Below are 19,715 nucleotides of genomic sequence, written 5' to 3' on the forward strand. Positions count from 1 at the left end.
AGGATCTTTGAAAGCACAACTATCTTCTATAGGGATAGTAGTGCGTTTGTTTAGAGTAGAAACCGCCCCCTCGACCTTGGGGACTGTCTGCCATAAGTCCTTTCTGGGGTCGACCATAGGAAATAATTTTTTAAATATAGGGGGAGGAACAAAAGGTATGCCGGGCCTTTCCCATTCCTTATTTACAATGTCCGCCACCCGCTTGGGTATAGGAAAAGCATTGGGGGGCACCGGGACCTCTAGGAACTTCTCCATCTTACATAATTTCTCTGGAATGACCAAATTGTCACAATCATCCAGAGTAGATAACACCTCCTTAAGCAGAACGCGGAGATGTTCCAATTTAAATTTAAAAATAATAACATCAGGTTCAGCTTGTTGAGAAATTTTTCCTGAATCTGAAATTTCTCCCTCAGACAAAACCTCCCTCCTGGCCCCTTCAGATTGGCGTGAGGGTATGTCAGAACCATTATCATCAGCGTCCTCATGCTCTTCAGTATCTAAAACAGAGCAATCGCGCTTTCTCTGATAAGTAGGCATTTTGGACAAAATGTTTTTAATAGAATTATCCATTACAGCCGTTAATTGTTGCATAGTAAGAAGGATTGGCGCACCAGATGTACTAGGGGCCTCTTGTGTGGGCAAGACTGGTGTAGACACAGAAGGGGATGATGCAGTACCATGCTTACTCCCCTCGCTTGAGGAATCATTTTGGGCAACATCATTATCAGTGGCATCATTGTCCCTACTTTGTCTGGACACTATGTCACATTCATCACATATATTTAAATGGGGAGGAACCTTGGCTTCCAAACATACAGAACATCGTCTATCTGATGGTTCAGACATGTTTAACAGGCATAAACTTGATAACAAAGCACAAAAAACGTTTTAAAATAAAACCGTTACTGTCACTTTAAATTTTAAACTGAACACACTTTATTACTGAAAATGTGAAAAAGTATGAAGGAATTGTTCAAAATTCACCAAAATTTCACCACAGTGTCTTAAAGCCTTAAAAGTATTGCACACCAAATTTGAAAGCTTTAACTCTTAAAATAACGGAACCGGAGCCGTTTTTACATTTAACCCCTATACAGTCCCTGGTATCTGCTTTGCTGAGACCCAACCAAGCCCAGAGGGGAATACGATACCAAATGACGCCTTCAATAAGCTTTTTCAGTGGTTCTTAGCTCCTCACACATGCATCTGCATGCCTTGCTTTCCAAAAACAACTGCGCATTAGGGGCGCGAAAATGAGCCTCTGCCTATGACTAGAAAAGGCCCCCAGTGAAAAAGGTGTCCAATACAGTGCCTGCCGTCTTTTTTTAATACATCCCCAAGATTAAAAGAACTATTTATAGTTAACATCCATTAAATATACTTATAAAGTAATCGTTTTAGCCCAGAAAAATGTCTACCAGTCTTTAAAGCCCTTGTGAAGCCCTTTATTCTTATACTAAACTAAGAAAATGGCTTACCGGTTCCCATAGGGAAAATGACAGCTTCCAGCATTACCAAGTCTTGTTAGAAATGTGTCATACCTCAAGCAGCAAAAGTCTGCCCACTGTTTCCCCCAACTGAAGTTAATTCATCTCAACAGTCCTGTGTGGAAACAGCCATCGATTTTAGTAACGGTTGCTAAAATCATTTTCCTCTTACAAACAGAAATCTTCATCTCTTTTCTGTTTCAGAGTAAATAGTACATACCAGCACTATTTTAAAATAACAAACTCTTGATTGAAGAATAAAACTACATTTAAACACCAAAAAAACTCTTAGCCATCTCCGTGGAGATGTTGCCTGTGCAACGGCAAAGAGAATGACTGGGGTAGGCAGAGCCTAGGAGGGATCATGTGACCAGCTTTGCTGGGCTCTTTGCCATTTCCTGTTGGGGAAGAGAATATCCCACAAGTAAGGATGACGCCGTGGACCGGACACACCTATGTTGGAGAAAACAGAATTTATGCTTACCTGATAAATTACTTTCTCCAACGGTGTGTCCGGTCCACGGCGTCATCCTTACTTGTGGGATATTCTCTTCCCCAACAGGAAATGGCAAAGAGCCCAGCAAAGCTGGTCACATGATCCCCCCTAGGCTCCGCCTTCCCCAGTCATTCGACCGACGTAAAGGAGGAATATGCATAGGAGAAATCATATGATACCGTGGTGACTGTAGTTAGAGAAAATAATTCATCAGACCTGATTAAAAAACCAGGGCGGGCCGTGGACCGGACACACCGTTGGAGAAAGTAATTTATCAGGTAAGCATAAATTCTGTTTTCTCCAACATAGGTGTGTCCGGTCCACGGCGTCATCCTTACTTGTGGGAACCAATACCAAAGCTTTAGGACACGGATGATGGGAGGGAACAAATCAGGTCGCCTAGATGGAAGGCACCACGGCTTGCAAAACCTTTCTCCCAAAAATAGCCTCAGATGAAGCAAAAGTATCAAATTTGTAGAATTTGGTAAAAGTGTGCAGTGAAGACCAAGTCGCTGCCTTACATATCTGATCAACAGAAGCCTCGTTCTTGAAGGCCCATGTGGAAGCCACAGCCCTAGTGGAGTGAGCTGTGCTTTTTGACCTCTCCTTTTACCAGAATAAACAACAAACAAAGAAGATGTTTGTCTGAAATCCTTAGTAGCTGCTAAGTAAAATTTGAGAGCACGAACTACATCCAAGTTGTGCAATAAACGTTCCTTCTTTGAAACTGGATTAGGACACAAAGAAGGCACGACTATCTCCTGGTTAATATTTTTGTTAGAAACAACTTTCGGAAGAAAACCAGGTTTAGTACGCAAAACCACCTTATCTGCATGGAACACCAGATATGGAGGAGAACACTGCAGAGCAGATAACTCTGAAACTCTTCTTGCAGAAGAAATTGCAACCAAAAACAAAACTTTCCAAGATAATAACTTTATATCAACGGAATGTAGGGGTTCAAACGGAATCCCCTGAAGAACTGAAAGAACTAGATTGAGACTCCAGGGAGGAGTCAAATTTTTGTAAACAGGCTTGATTCTGACCAGAGCCTGAACAAAAGCTTGAACGTCTGGCACAGCCGCCAGCTTTTTATGAAGTAAAACAGATAAAGCAGAAATCTGTCCCTTCAAAGAACTTGCAGACAATCCTTTCTCCAAACCTTCTTGAAGAAAGGATAGAATCCTAGGGATTTTTATCTTGTTCCATGGGAATCCTTTAGATTCACACCAACAGATATATCTTTTCCATATTTTATGGTAGATTTTTCTAGTTACAGGCTTTCTAGCCTGAACAAGAGTATCAATGACAGAATCTGAGAACCCTCGCTTTGATAAAATCAAGCGTTCAATCTCCAAGCAGTCAGTTGGAGTGAGGCCAGATTCGGATGTTCGAACGGACCTTGAACAAGAAGGTCCTGTCTCAGAGGTAGCTTCCATGGTGGAGCTGATGACATATTCACCAGGTCTGCATACCAAGTCCTGCGTGGCCACGCAGGAGCTATCAAGATCACCGATACCCTCTCCTGTTTGATCCTGGCTACCAGCCTGGGAATGAGAGGAAACGGTGGGAACACATAAGCTAGGTTGAAGGTCCAAGGCGCTACTAGTGCATCCACTAGAGCCGCCTTGGGATCCCTGGATCTGGACCCGTAGTAAGGAACCTTGAAGTTCTGGCGAGAAGCCATCAGATCCATGTCTGGGATGCCCCATAATTGAGTTATTTGGGCAAAGATTTCCGGATGGAGTTCCCACTCCCCCGGATGAAATGTCTGACGACTCAGAAAATCCGCTTCCCAATTTTCCACTCCTGGGATGTGGATTGCAGACAAGTGGCAGGAATGAGTCTCCGCCCATTGAATTATCTTGGTCACTTCTTCCATCGCCAGGAAACTCCTTGTTCCCCCCTGATGGTTGATATACGCAACAGTCGTCATGTTGTCTGATTGAAACCTTATGAATTTGGCCTTTGCTAGCTGAGGCCAAGCCTTGAGAGCATTGAATATCGCTCTTAGTTCCAGAATGTTTATCGGTAGAAGAGATTCTTCCCGAGACCAAAGACCCTGAGTTTTCAGGGGTTCCCAGACCGCGCCCCAGCCCACCAGACTGGCGTCGGTCGTGACAATGACCCACTCTGGTCTGCGGAAGCTCATCCCTTGTGACAGGTTGTCCAGGGTCAGCCACCAACGGAGTGAATCTCTGGTCCTCTGATCTACTTGAATCGTTGGAGACAAGTCTGTATAATCCCCATTCCACTGTCTGAGCATGCACAGTTGTAATGGTCTTAGATGAATTCGCGCAAAAGGAACTATGTCCATTGCCGCAACCATCAAACCTATTACTTCCATGCACTGCGCTATGGAAGGAAGAAGAACAGAATGAAGTACTTGACAAGAGTTTAGAAGTTTTGATTTTCTGGCTTCTGTCAGAAAAATCCTCATTTCTAAGGAGTCTATTATTGTTCCCAAGAAGGGGACTCTTGTTGACGGAGATAGAGAACTTTTCTCTACGTTCACCTTCCACCCGTGAGATCTGAGAAAGGCTAGGACAATGTCCGTATGAGCCTTTGCTTGTGGCAGGGACGACGCTTGAATCAGAATGTCGTCCAAGTAAGGTACTACTGCAATGCCCCTCGGTCTTAGCACCGCTAGAAGGGACCCTAGTACCTTTGTGAAAATTCTTGGGGCAGTGGCTAATCCGAATGGAAGTGCCACAAACTGGTAATGTTTGTCCAGAAAGGCAAACCTTAGGAACTGATGATGTTCCTTGTGGATAGGAATATGTAGATACGCATCCTTTAAATCCACCGTGGTCATGAACTGACCTTCCTGGATGGTAGGAAGAATTGTTCGAATGGTTTCCATTTTGAACGATGGAACCCTGAGAAATTTGTTTAAGATCTTGAGATCCAAGATTGGTCTGAATGTTCCCTCTTTTTTGGGAACTATGAACAGATTGGAGTAGAACCCCATCCCTTGTTCCTTTAATGGAACAGGATGAATCACTCCCATTTTTAACAGGTCTTCTACACAATGTAAGAATGCCTGTTTTTTTATGTCTGAAGACAATTGAGACCTGTGGAACCTTCCCCTTGGGGGTAGCTCCTTGAATTCCAGAAGATAACCTTGGGAGACTATTTCTAGGGCCCAAGGATCCAGAACATCTCTTGCCCACGCCTGAGCGAAGAGAGAAAGTCTGCCCCCCACCAGATCCGGTCCCGGATCGGGGGCCAACATCTCATGCTGTCTTTGTAGCAGTAGCAGGTTTCTTGGCCTGCTTACCTTTGTTCCAGCCTTGCATTGGCCTCCAGGCTGGCTTGGCCTGAGACGTATTACCCTCTTGCTTAGAGGGTGTAGAACTTGAAGCTGGTCCGTTTCTACGAAAGGGACGAAAATTAGGCTTATTTTTAGCCTTGAAAGACCTATCCTGAGGAAGGGCATGGCCCTTTCCCCCAGTGATATCTGAAATAATCTCTTTCAAGTCAGGGCCAAACAGCGTTTTCCCCTTGAAAGGAATATTAAGCAATTTGTTCTTGGATGACGCATCCGCTGACCAAGACTTTAGCCAAAGCGCTCTGCGCGCCACAATAGCAAACCCTGAATTTTTCGCCGCCAATCTAGCTAATTGCAGGGTAGCGTCTAGAGTAAAAGAATTAGCCAATTTAAGAGCACGAATTCTGTCCATAATCTCCTCATAAGAGGTATCCTTATCTAGCGACTTTTCTAGTTCATCAAACCAGAAACACGCTGCTGTAGTAACAGGAACAATGCATGAAATTGGCTGTAGAAGGTAACCTTGCTGAACAAACATCTTTTTAAGCAAACCTTCTAACTTTTTATCCATAGGATCTTTGAAAACACAACTATCCTCTATAGGGATAGTAGTGCGTTTGTTTAAAGTAGAGACCGCCCCCTCGACCTTAGGGACTGTCTGCCATAAGTCCTTTCTGGGGTCGACTATAGGAAACAATTTCTTAAATATAGGGGGAGGAACAAAAGGTATGCCGGGCCTCTCCCATTCTTTGTTTACAATATCCGCCACCCGCTTGGGTATAGGAAAAGCTTCGGGGGGCACCGGGACCTCTAGGAACTTGTCCATCTTACATAATTTCTCTGGAATGACCAAATTGTCACAATCATCCAGGGTAGATAACACCTCCTTAAGCAGAGTGCAGAGATGTTCCAATTTAAATTTGAACGTAATAACATCAGGTTCAGCTTGTTGAGAAATTTTTCCTGAATCTGAAATTTCTCCCTCAGACAAAACCTCCCTAGCCCCTTCAGACTGGAGTAAGGGCATGTCAGAACCATTATCATCGGCGCCCTCATGCTCTTCAGTATCTAAAACAGAGCAGTCGCGCTTTCGCTGATAAGTGGGCATTTTGGCTAAAATGTTTTTAATAGAATTATCCATTACAGCCGTTAATTGTTGCATAGTAAGAAGAATTGGCGCACTAGATGTACTAGGGGCCTCTTGTGTGGGCAAGACTGGTGTAGACACATAAGGGGATGATGCAGTACCATGCTTACTCCCCTCACTAGAGGAATCATCTTGGGCATCATTTTCACTATCACATGCATCACATCTATTTAAATGAGAAGGAACTTTGGCTTCCTGACATACAGAACATAGTCTATCTGATGGTACAGACATGATAAACAGGCATAAACTTGATAACAAAGTACAAAAAAGTTTTAAAATAAAACCGTTACTGTCACTTTAAATTTTAAACTGAACACACTTTATTACTGAATATGCGAAAAAGTATGAAGGAATTGTCCAAAATTCACCAAAATTTCACCACAGTGTCATAAAGCCTTAAAAGTATTGCACACCAAATTTGAAAGTCTTAACTCTTAAAATAACGGAACCGGAGCCGTTTTTACATTTAACCCCTATACAGTCCCTGGTATCTGCTTTGCTGAGACCCAACCAAGCCCAGAGGGGAATACGATACCAAATGACGCCTTCAGCACGCTTTTTCAGTGTATCAGAGCTCCTTACACATGCATCTGCATGCTTTGCTTCCCAAAAAACAACTGCGCATTAGTGGCGCGAAACTGAGGCTCTGCCTATGACTAGAGAAGGCCCCCAGTGAAAAAGGTGTCCAATACAGTGCCTGCCGTCTTTTTTATCAAAATTCCCAAGATAAAATTAACTCCTCAAAGTAATAAACCATTAAACATGTTTATAAAACAAACGTTTTAGCCCAGAAAAATGTCTACCAGTCTTTAAAGCCCTTGTGAAGCCCTTTATAACTTGTTATTAAAATGGCTTACCGAATCCCATAGGGAAAATGACAGCTTCCAGCATTACCAAGTCTTGTTAGAAATGTGTCATACTTCAAGCAGCAAAAGTCTGCACACTGTTCCCCCCAACTGAAGTTACTTCATCTCAACAGTCCTGTGTGGAAACAGCCATCGATTTTAGTAACGGTTGCTAAAATCATCTTCCTCTTACAAACAGAAATCTTCATCTCCTTTCTGTTTCAGAGTAAATAGTACATACCAGCACTATTTTAAAATAACAAACTCTTGATTGAAGAATAAAAACTACATTTAAACACCAAAAAACTCTAAGCCATCTCCGTGGAGATGTTGCCTGTACAACGGCAAAGAGAATGACTGGGGAAGGCGGAGCCTAGGGGGGATCATGTGACCAGCTTTGCTGGGCTCTTTGCCATTTCCTGTTGGGGAAGAGAATATCCCACAAGTAAGGATGACGCCGTGGACCGGACACACCTATGTTGGAGAAATAGTAATTTCTACTATCCTCGCTACCAGATATTTAATTTGTAAAAAGTGGAAAAAACATGTAATTCCAAGCATCTCTGAGATCAAAAATTGCTTGAAAAAGCAATGCATTTTAGAACAGAGAGATACGGATATAAATAATGACCAGGACATCAAAAGATTTTTTGATAAATGGGCAGTCTTTTTAAGAATATTTTCAGTGGTAGAAATGAATCATATAATCTTTCCTTTTAGGAATACAGAAATTGTTTTGTTAGGAAACTGGTAGATACTGAGAGGGAAGAGAGCAGTGGTAGAAGTGGCCTTTTTTTTTTTTTTTTTTCTCTGCACGGGGGGGCGGGTTCAGGGGGGGGGGGGGGTAAAAATAAAAACTCCAAGTAATGTCAATGAGTAAGCTGAATATGTTATATCAATATAATGATCAGTTAAAATATAAACGTATGCACAGTCAAATACAGTATTGAACGAAAAATCTATGTATAATTTATGGACTATACTGTGTGTTCAATGTTTTTCTTTGTTCTTGGATATTATCTTGGCTAATAAATAAATGCTTAAAAAAAAAAATTGTATTCTCTATTTGAATCATGAATGAAAACGTTTGGGTTTTGTGTCCCTTTAAAGAGACCGTAATTAAAAAAAACCTGCTCTTCACTTTAACTCCTTAAAGGGACACGAAACACAAACATTTAATTTAATGATTCAAATAGAACATACCATTTTAAACAACTTTCCAATTGACTTCTATCATCTAATTTGCTTCATTCTCTTGGTATCCTTTTTTGAAAATCGTACCTAGGGTAGGCCCAGGAGCTGGACACTAGCTGCTGATTGGTGGCTGCACATATATACCTCTTATCATTGGCTTAATTATATGTTATAACTCTGCAATGTTCAGCTAGTTCCCAGGAGTGTATAGCTGCTCCTTCAATAAAGGAAATGAAGAGATAGAAGCAATATTGGTAATAGAAGTAAAGTAGAAAGTTGTTAAAAAACATAATTTATGCTTACCTGATAAATTTATTTCTCTTGTAGTGTAGTCAGTCCACAGGTCATCCATTACTTATGGGATTATATCTCTTCCCCAACAGGAAGTTGCAAGAGGATCACCCAAGCAGAGCTGCTATATAGCTCCTCCCCTCACATGTCATATCCAGTCATTCGACCGAAACAAGACGAGAAAGGAGAAACCATAGGGTGCAGTGGTGACTGGAGTTTAATTAAAATTTAGATCTGCCTTAAAAGACAGGGCGGGCCGTGGACTGACTACACTACAAGAGAAATAAATTTATCAGGTAAGCATAAATTATGTTTTCTCTTGTTAAGTGTAGTCAGTCCACGGGTCATCCATTACTTATGGGATACCAATACCAAAGCTAAAGTACACGGATGAAGGGAGGGACAAGGCAGGAACTTTAAACGGAGGGAACCACTGCCTGAAGTACCTTTCTCCCAAAAATAGCCTCCGAAGAAGCAAAAGTGTCAAATTTGTAAAATTTTGAAAAGGTGTGAAGTGAAGACCAAGTTGCAGCCTTGCAAATCTGTTCAACAGAGGCCTCATTTTTAAAGGCCCAGGTGGAAGCCACAGCTCTAGTAGAATGAGCTGTAATTCTTTCAGGAGGCTGCTGTCCAGCAGTCTCATAGGCTAAACGTATTATGCTACAAAGCCAAAAGGAGAGAGAGGTAGCCGAAGCCTTTTGACCTCTCCTCTGTCCAGAGTAAACGACAAACAGGGAAGAAGTTTGACGAAAATCTTTAGTTGCCTGCAAATAGAACTTCAGGGCACGGACTACGTCCAGATTATGCAAAAGTTGTTCCTTCTTTGAAGAAGGGTTAGGACACAATGAAGGAACAACAATCTCTTGATTAATATTCCTGTCAGAAACTACCTTAGGTAAGAACCCAGGTTTAGTACGCAGAACTACCTTGTCTGAATGAAAAATCAGATAAGGAGAATCACAATGTAAGGCAGATAACTCAGACTCTTCAAGCCGAGGAAATAGCCATCAAAGCAGAACTTTCCAAGATAACAGCTTGATATCAATGGAATGAAGGGGTTCAAATGGAACGCCTTGCAGAACGTTAAGAACTAAGATTAAGCTCCACGGCGGAGCAGCAGTCTTAAACACAGGCTTAATCCTAGCCAAAGCCTGACAAAAAGCCTGAACGTCTGGAACTTCTGCCAGACGCTTGTGTAGAAGAATAGACAGAGCAGAAATCTGTCCCTTTAACGAACTAGCGGATAAGCCCTTTTCTAAACCCTCTTGTAGAAAAGACAATATCCTAGGAATCCTAACCTTACTCCATGAGTAACTCTTGAGTTCGCACCAATATAAATATTTACGCCGTATCTTATGGTAAATTCTTCTGGTAACAGGTTTCCTAGCCTGTATTAAGGTATCAATAACCGACTCCGAGAAGCCACGCTTTGATAGAATCAAGCGTTCAATCTCCATGCAGTCAGCCTCAGAGAAATTAGATTTGGATGGTTGAAAGGACCCTGAATTAGAAGGTCCTGCCTCAGAGGCAGAGACCATGGTGGACAGGACGACATGTCCACTAGGTCTGCATACCAGGTCCTGCGTGGCCACGCAGGCGCTATCAGAATCACCGATGCTCTCTCCTGTTTGATCTTGGCAATCAGTCGAGGAAGCATCGGAAATGGTGGAAACACATAAGCCATGTTGAAGACCCAAGGGGCTGTCAGAGCATCTATCAGCACCGCTGGACCTGGATCCGTAACAAAGAAGCTTGGCGCTCTGGCGAGACGCCATGAGATCCAGATCTGGTTTGCCCCAACGATGAATCAGTTGAGCGAAGACCTCCGGATGAAGTTCCCACTCCCCCGGATGAAAAGTCTGGCGACTTAGAAAATCCGCCTCCCAGTTCTCCACGCCTGGGATGTAGATCGCTGACAGGTGGCAAGAGTGAGACTCTGCCCAGCGAATTATCTTTGAGACTTCCAACATCGCTAGGGAACTCCTGGTTCCCCCTTGATGATTGATGTAAGCCACAGTCGTGATGTTCTCCGACTGAAATCTGATGAACCTCAGAGTTGCTAACTGAGGCCAAGCTAGAAGAGCATTGAATATTGCTCTTAACTCCAGAATATTTATTGGGAGGAGTTTCTCCTCCTGAGTCCATGATCCCTGAGCCTTCAGGGAATTCCAGACTGCGCCCCAACCTAGAAGGCTGGCGTCTGTTGTTACAATCGTCCAATCTGGCCTGCGAAAGGTCATCCCCTTGGACAGGTGGGGCCGAGAAAGCCACCATAGAAGAGAATCTCTGGTCTCTTGATCCAGATTAAGTAGAGGGGACCAATCTGAGTAATCCCCATTCCACTGACTTAGCATGCACAATTGCAGCGGTCTGAGATGCAGGCGCGCAAATGGTACTATGTCCATTGCTGCTACCATTAAGCCGATTACTTCCATGCACTGAGCTACTGACGGGTGTGGAATGGAATGAAGGGCACGGCAAGCATTTAGAAGTTTTGATAACCTGGCCTCCGTCAGGTAAATTTTCATCTCTACAGAATCTATAAGAGTCCCTAGGAAGGGAACCCTTGTGAGTGGTAATAGAGAACTCTTTTCCACGTTCACCTTCCACCCATGCGACCTCAGAAATGCCAGAACTATCTCTGTATGAGACTTGGCAGTTTGAAAACTTGACGCTTGTATCAGAATGTCGTCTAGGTACGGAGCCACCGCTATGCCTCGCGGTCTTAGTACCGCCAGAAGTGAGCCCAGAACCTTTGTAAAGATTCTTGGAGCCGTAGCTAACCCGAAGGGAAGAGCTACAAACTGGTAATGCCTGTCTAGGAAGGCAAATCTTAGGTACCGATAATGATCCTTGTGAATCGGTATGTGAAGGTAGGCATCCTTTAAGTCCACTGTGATCATGTACTGACCCTCTTCGATCATGGGTAGGATGGTTCGAATAGTTTCCATTTTGAATGATGGAACTCTTAGGAATTTGTTTAGGATTTTTAAGTCCAAGATTGGTCTGAAGGTTCCCTCTTTCTTGGGAACCACAAACAGATTTGAATAGAATCCTTGCTCGTGTTCCGTCCGTGGAACTGGGTGGATCACCCCCATTAGTAAGAGGTCTTGTACACAGCGTAGAAACGCCTCTTTCTTTATTTGGTTTGCTGATAACCTTGAAAGATGAAATCTCCCTCGTGGAGGAGAAGTTTTGAAGTCCAGAAGATATCCCTGAGATATGATCTCCAACGCCCAGGGATCCTGGACATCTCTTGCCCAAGCCTGGGCGAAGAGAGAAAGTCTGCCCCCCACTAGATCCGTTTCCGGATAGGGGGCCCTCTCTTCATGCTGTCTTAGGGGCAGCAGCAGGTTTTCTGGCCTGCTTGCCCTTATTCCAGGACTGGTTAGTTTTCCAGCCCTGTCTATAACGAGCAACAGCTTCTTCCTGTTTTGGAGCGGAGGAAGTTGATGCTGCTCCTGCCTTGAGGTTACGAAAGGCACAAAAATTAGACTGTTTGGCCTTTGATTTGGCCCTGTCCTGAGGCAGAGCATGGCCCTTACCTCCCGTAATGTCAGCGATAATTTCTTTCAAGCCGGGCCCGAATAAGGTCTGCCCTTTGAAAGGAATATTAAGCAATTTAGATTTAGAAGTCACGTCAGCTGACCAGGATTTAAGCCATAGCGCTCTGCGCGCTTGGATGGCGAATCCGGAGTTCTTAGCCGTAAGTTTGGTTAAATGTACAACGGCATCAGAAACAAATGCGTTAGCTAGCTTAAGCGCTTTAAGCTTGTTCATAATTTCATCCAATGGAGCTGTGCGAATGGCCTCTTCCAGAGACTCAAACCAGAATGCCGCCGCAGCAGTGACAGGCGCAATGCATGCAAGGGGCTGTAAGATAAAACCTTGTTGAACAAACATTTTCTTAAGGTAACCTAATTTTTTATCCATTGGATCTGAAAAGGCACAACTATCCTCCACCGGGATAGTGGTACGCTTAGCTTAAGTAGAAACTGCTCCCTCCACCTTAGGGACCGTCTGCCATAAGTCTTGTGTGGTGGCGTCTTATAGGAAACATTTTCCTAAATATGGGAGGAGGGGAAAAAGGCACACCGGGTCTATCCCACTCCTTGCCAATAATCTCTGTAAGCCTTTTAGGTATAGGAAATACGTCAGTACACACCAGTACCGCATAGTATCTATCCAACCTACATAATTTTTCTGGAATTGCAACCGTGTTACAATCATTCAGAGCCGCTAATACCTCCCCTAGCAATATGCGGAGGTTCTCAAGCTTAAATTTAAAATTAGAAATCTCTGAATCCAGTCTCCCTGGATCAGATCCGTCACCCACAGAATGAAGCTCTCCGTCTTCATGTTCTGCAAATTGTGACGCAGTATCGGACATGGCTCTCACATCATCAGCGCGCTCTGTCCTTAACCCAGAGCTATCACGCTTGCCTCTTAATTCTGGCAATTTAGATAATACTTCTGTCATAACAGTAGCCATGTCTTGCAAAGTGATTTGTAAGGGCCTCCCTGATGTACTTGGCGCCACAAAATCACGCACCTCCTGAGCGGGAGGCGAAGGTACTGACACGTGAGGAGAGTTAGTCGGCATAACTTCCCCCTCGTTGTCTGGTGATAATTTCTTTACATGTAAAGACTGACTTTTATTTAAAGTTACATCAATGCATTTAGTACACATCTTTCTATGGGGCTCCACATTGGCCTTCATACATAGTGAACAAACAGATTCATCTGTGTCAGACATGTTTAAACAGACTAGCAATGAGACTAGCAAGCTTGGAAAATACTTTTCAAATAAATTTACAAGCAATATAAAAAACGCTACTGTGCCTTTAAGAAGCACAAAAAGCTGTCACAGTTGAAATAACAATGAACCAAATTAGTTATAGCAACCAAATTTTCACAGTAAATGTATTAAGTTAGCAAAGGATTGCACCCACCAGCAAATGGATGATTAACCCCTTAATACCCAAAAACGGATAACAATTTAATAATTAACGTTTTTATCACAGTCAAACACACTGTCACAGGTCTGCTGTGACTGATTACCTCCCTCAAAATGAATTTTGAAGACCCCTGACCTCTCTAGAGACGTCCTGGATCATGGAGGATGAAGTAGGAAAATTTTGACTGAATTTTTACTGCGCAAAAAAGCGCTAAAATAGGCCCCTCCCACTCATATTACAACAGTGGGGAAGCTCAGAAAACTGTTTCTATGCAGAAACAAAAGTTAGCCATGTGGTAAAAATCATGCCCCAATAAGTTTTATCCCCAAGTACCTCACAAAAAACGATTAACATGCCAGTAAACGTTTTGAACATACATTTTAAAAGTTATGAAGTGTTATTAATAAGCCTGCTACCAGTTGCTTTTACTGCAGTTAAGGCTCATACATTACTTCAGTATTAACAGTATTTTCTGAGTCAAATTCCATTCCCTAGAAAAATACTTCAGTGTACACACACTCATCAGCCTAATACCAGTCGCTACCACTGCATTTAAGGCTGAACTTACATTACATTGGTATCAGCAGTATTTTCTCAGTCAATTCCATTGCTTAGAAAAATAATTTACTGCACATACCTCGTTTGCAGGGGGGCCCTGCATGCTATTCCCCTTTTCTGAAGTTACCTCACTCCTCAGAATGTGTGAGAACAGCCAGTGGATCTTAGTTACGTCTGCTAAGATCATAGAAAACGCAGGCAGATTCTTCTTCTAATGCTGCCTGAGAAACAAACAGCACACTCCGGTGCCATTTAAAATAACAAACTTTTGATTGAAGAAATAAACTAAGTTTAAAAACACCACAGACCTCTCACAACGACCTATCTTTAGTTAGGTTGCAAGAGAATGACTGGATATGACATGTGAGGGGAGGAGCTATATAGCAGCTCTGCTTGGGTGATCCTCTTGCAACTTCCTGTTGGGGAAGAGATATAATCCCATAAGTAATGGATGACCCGTGGACTGACTACACTTAACAAGAGAAATGGTATGCTCTATCTGAATCACAGAAACATAAATTATGCTTACCTGATAATTTCATTTCGATCTGTATGGGAAGAGTCCACAGCTGGGAAATACTGAACCTTGCCACCAGAAGGAGGCAAAGACACCTCAGCCAAAGGTTTAAATACCTCCCCCACTTCCTCATAACCCAAGTCATTCTGCCGAGGGAACTAGGAACAGTAGGAGAAATATCAGGGTGAAAAAGGTGCCAGAAAAAAACATTTCAAATTCAGGCCCGCCCATCGGAGAACACGGGCGGGAGCTGTGGACTCTTCCCATACAAATGGAAATTAAATTATCAGGTAAGCATAATTTATGTTTTCCATCTTAATATGGGAAGAGTCCACAGCTGCATTCCTTACTTGTGGGAAACATATACCCAAGCTCTAGAGTACACGGCATGCTAACGGGAGGGAAAAAAGAGAGGCGGACCCTAATCTGAGGGCACTACAGCCTCTCCCGAAGGCTGCTTCAACAGAAGCAAAAACATCAAACTTGTAAAATTTTGGAAAAAGTATGTAAGGAGAACCAGAAAGCCGCCTTAAAAATCTGATCCATAGAGGCCCTAGAGGAACCACTGCTCTCGTAGAATGAGCGTAATCCTCAGAGTAGGCTTATGTCCCACCGTTTCTATGCTAAACGGATGACACTCCTCAGACAAAAAGATAAGGAAGTCAAAGAGGCCCTCTGACTCCTACGCTTCCCGAAAAAGAGAACTAACAGAGAAAGAGGTTTGTCTAAATTCCTTCGTGGCTCGAAGATAGAAGTTCAAGGCACTAACCACATCCAGAAATACATTGTAAACGTTCCTTCGACGAAGAAGGATTAGGACATAAGAAAGGAACCACAATCTCTTGATTGATGTTGCGAATTGACACAACCTTAAGAAGAAAACCTAACTTGGTTCGTAGAACAGCCTAATCGGCATGAAACACCGGATAAGGAGGGTCGCATTGCAAGGCAGCAATCTCAGTAGATAACAATTTAATGTCTACTTCATGCATAGGCTCCAACGGAGCCCGTTGCAAAACCTTAAGGACAAGATTTAAACTCCAAGGAGGAGCCTTAGATCTAAACACAGGTCTGATCCCAGAAGAGCCTTAACAAATGGCTGCACATCTGGAAGCTCGGCAAACCTCTTGTGCAGTAACACAGAGAGGGCTGAAAACTGTCCCTTCAGGGGAATTGCAGAAAAGCCCTTCTCCAGTTCATCCTGGAGAACAGAATAAGTAGGTCCTCCACACCTTATGATAGATGTGATGAGCAACCAGCTTACAAGCTTGAATGAGAGTAAAAATAACTCTCTCAGAAAACCTTCTCTTGGCTAGGACTAAGCGTTCAATCTCCACGCAGTCAGCCTTAGAGAATCTAGACATTGATGAACAAAGAGACCTTGGTCAGCAGATCCCTGCGAAAAGGTAACTTCCATGGAGGAGATGACAACCCCACTAGATCCGCAAACCATATCCTTTGCAGCCAAGTGGGAGCAGTCAGTATCACTGACGCCTGTTTGACTCGAGTCAGATTTATTCCAGGACTGAGCCGGCTTACAAGAGCTCTTTGTTTGCTCTGGCTTAGCGGAGGACTGCTGACATGGGCTTTATCAGAACGAAAATCGTCCCTTAGATTAGTTCATATACACTTGCGGTAGGAGGGCACCCTTGCCCCCTGTGACCGTGGAGACCAAGCCTGGACCAGACAAAATAATTCCCTTAAAGGGAGGGAAAAGTCATATCCGCAGACCATGACTTACCAGAGCCCGACGGGCCTGAACAGAAAAAGCTGAAGTAATAGCATTCAAGCGAATAAGCTGCCTAATATCAGCACAGATAAAAGAATTAACGACCCTCTAGGCCGTAAATATTTTCTGAATAACGTTGAACAGATCTTACACCCTGATCAAATCCTATAGAGAGTCACACCAGAAGGTAGTTTGTCCAGTAACAACAGCCACCACCGGTTGAAACAAATATCCCGTATGTTGAAACATCTTTCTTACCCGGAATTCCATCTTTTATCCATGGGCTCTTCAAACGAAGAACTATCCTCAAGCGGGATAGTGGTACATTTAGCAAAGGTGAAGATAACGCCATCCCATTTAGGGATAGAACCTCACAACTCCATTGAGTCCAGGACAGGAGACAATTTGCTAATGGGAGAAGAGGGGGAAAAGGAATCCAATCCTGTCCCATTCATTCTTAATAATGTTCGCCATCTAACAGGAGTAGGGAAGAATGAGGTACCACCCTGTCCTCAAACTCTATCCAATTTAGGAATTAAAGGTTCATCAGGCAATTTGGCCTCTGGAACCTCTGAATTTCTAACACTTCTCTGCCAACCTCCTGTGACGAAAGGCAAAGAATGACTGGAGTTATGAGGAAGTGGGGGAGGTATTTAAGCCTTTGGCTGGGGTGTTTTTGCCTCCTCCTGGTGACCAGGTTCAGTATTTCCCACAAGTAAGGAATGCAGCTGTGGACTCTCTTGTCTCATGTCTCTTGAACATACAGGGTACGCCAGCTGTCATTGGATGTTGCTTTTAATCTAAGGGGTTAAGTAGCATGGGTCTCGCCACCAGCAGTAACACGGTGCTATAATCAAATGCCTTGGAGTGAGGCAAGCAGTGAAAGCACATATAGCCATTAAAGGAAAGACCTGCACTATTACTGGGAAGAACACCCTTAATGACATGCAACATACAGAATACATTGTGTCATCAAGGGGTTTTACAATCCTGTAGTTTTGTACTCTAATGATTTATGCATCTTTTTAATGATTTTTCAAATAAATCCTACTGAAGGGATTATTTATAAACATTCTTAATAAAATGACATTACCGGCATAGTCGTGTTAGCTAGGATACTACAAACCTTTACAAAGACAGCATACATAGCCACGCTGGCAGGGTGAAGAGATACCAAGTCAGTGAGCACATCTAGCGAGACGTCAACTTCAGCAGCATAACCGCTGCACACGTGAGTCACCAGAGCCCCAACTACCTCCTGCAAAAGAAACAAAGAGATGTGAACTGGTGAAATCTAACCTAAAAGAAACCAATTCTAAATATAACACAAGTAAACTTTTTTGTAACTTTCAACTGAAAAGTTTTTGATTTTAAATGTAATAGACCACTTCTATCTGAGCACCTTTAAAGGGATATGAAACCCAAAGGGTTTCTTTCATGATTCAGATAGAACATGCATTTTTAAACAACTTTTCAATTAACGTCTAGTCTCAATTTTGATTTGTTCTCTTGGTATCCTTTATTGAAGGAGCAGAAATGCACTAATGTGAGCTAGCTGGACACATCAGTAAGACATTAACAAGCCATATATGTGCAGTCACCAATTAGAAGCTAGCTCCTGAGCCAACCTAGGTATCCGTTACAGCAGATTATACCAAACTGAGCAAATTAGATAACCAAAAAAAATGGAAAGTTTTTTTTGTTGTTGTTTTTTTTTTATTATTATTATTATTTGCTCTATTTTAATCATTAAAGAAAACATTGGGGTTTCATGTCCCTTTAAAATAATGAAGGAAAATGAAATTCAAAACAGAATTCTCAATAAAGTGTATAATTGTGCTTGATAAAACAAAACAAAAAAAAACCTGCAATGTACTTTCATTATTATTATTTATTGTAATGTAAACGGAAAGTCTACTTCAAAAATGTTATTTAAAAAGAATCCCTTTAATATCCATTCCTCAGTTTTGCATAACCAACACAGTTATATTAATATACTTTTTACCTCTATGATTACCTTGTATCTAAGCCTTGCAGACTGCTCCTTATCTCAGTTATATTAATATACTTTTTACCTCTGTGATTACCTTGTATCTAAGCCTCTGCAGACTGCTCCTTATCTGTTATATTATTATACTTTTTACCTCTATGATTACCTTGTATCTAAGCCTCTGCACACTGCCCCCTTATCTCAATTATATTAATATACTTTTTACCTCTGTGATTACCTTGTATCTAAACCTCTGCACACTGCCCCCTTATCTGTTATATTAATATACTTTTTACCTCTGTGATTACCTAGTATCTAAGCCTCAGCACACTGCCCCCTTATCTCAGTTATAATAATATACTTTTTACCTATGTGATTACCTTGTATCTAAACCTCTGCACACTCCCCCCTTATCTCAGTTATATTAATATACTTTTTACCTCTGTGATTACCTTGTATCTAAGCCTCTGCAGACTGCCCCTTATCTCAGTTATATTAATATACTTTTTACCTCTGTGATTACCCTGTATCTAAGCCTCTGCAGACTGCCCCTTATCTCAGTTATATTAATATACTTTTTACCTCTGTGATTACCTTGTATCTAAGCCTCTGCAGACTGCTCCTTATCTCAGTTATATTAATATACTTTTTACCTCTGAGATAAGGAGCAGTCTGCAGAGGCTTAGATAAAAGGTAATCACAGAGGTAAAAAACATAATTTATGTAAGAACTTACCTGATAAATTCATTTCTTTCATATTAGCAAGAGTCCATGAGCTAGTGACGTATGGGATATACATTCCTACCAGGAGGGGCAAAGTTTCCCAAACCTCAAAATGCCTATAAATACACCCCTCACCACACCCACAATTCAGTTTAACGAATAGCCAAGAAGTGGGGTGATAAAAAAGTGTGAAAGCATATAAAATAAGGAATTGGAATAATTGTGCTTTATACAAAAATCATAACCACCACTAAAAAAGGGCGGGCCTCATGGACTCTTGCTAATATGAAAGAAATGAATTTATCAGGTAAGTTCTTACATAAATTATGTTTTCTTTCATGTAATTAGCAAGAGTCCATGAGCTAGTGACGTATGGGATAATGACTACCCAAGATGTGGATCTTTCCACACAAGAGTCACTAGAGAGGGAGGGATAAAATAAAGACAGCCAATTCCTGCTGAAAATAATCCACACCCAAAAATAAAGTTTAACGAAAAACATA

The 19,715-nt window shown here is 42.2% G+C and overlaps 1 protein-coding gene across 1 annotated transcript in view; it reads right to left on the bottom strand.

The window, feature by feature from the left end:
* Positions 1 to 19,715, bottom strand: part of FANCD2 (FA complementation group D2) — a gene marked incomplete in the record, with an annotated part of 1,113,076 nt that overhangs the window by 646,793 nt on the left and 446,568 nt on the right. Inside the window, 1 exon segment of the mRNA XM_053689418.1 lies at positions 17,626 to 17,757. Coding sequence (XP_053545393.1) covers positions 17,626 to 17,757 — 132 coding nt within the window.

Source organism: Bombina bombina, chromosome 7 (assembly GCF_027579735.1).
Source record: "Bombina bombina isolate aBomBom1 chromosome 7, aBomBom1.pri, whole genome shotgun sequence".
NCBI classification, from domain to species: Eukaryota; Metazoa; Chordata; class Amphibia; order Anura; family Bombinatoridae; genus Bombina; species Bombina bombina.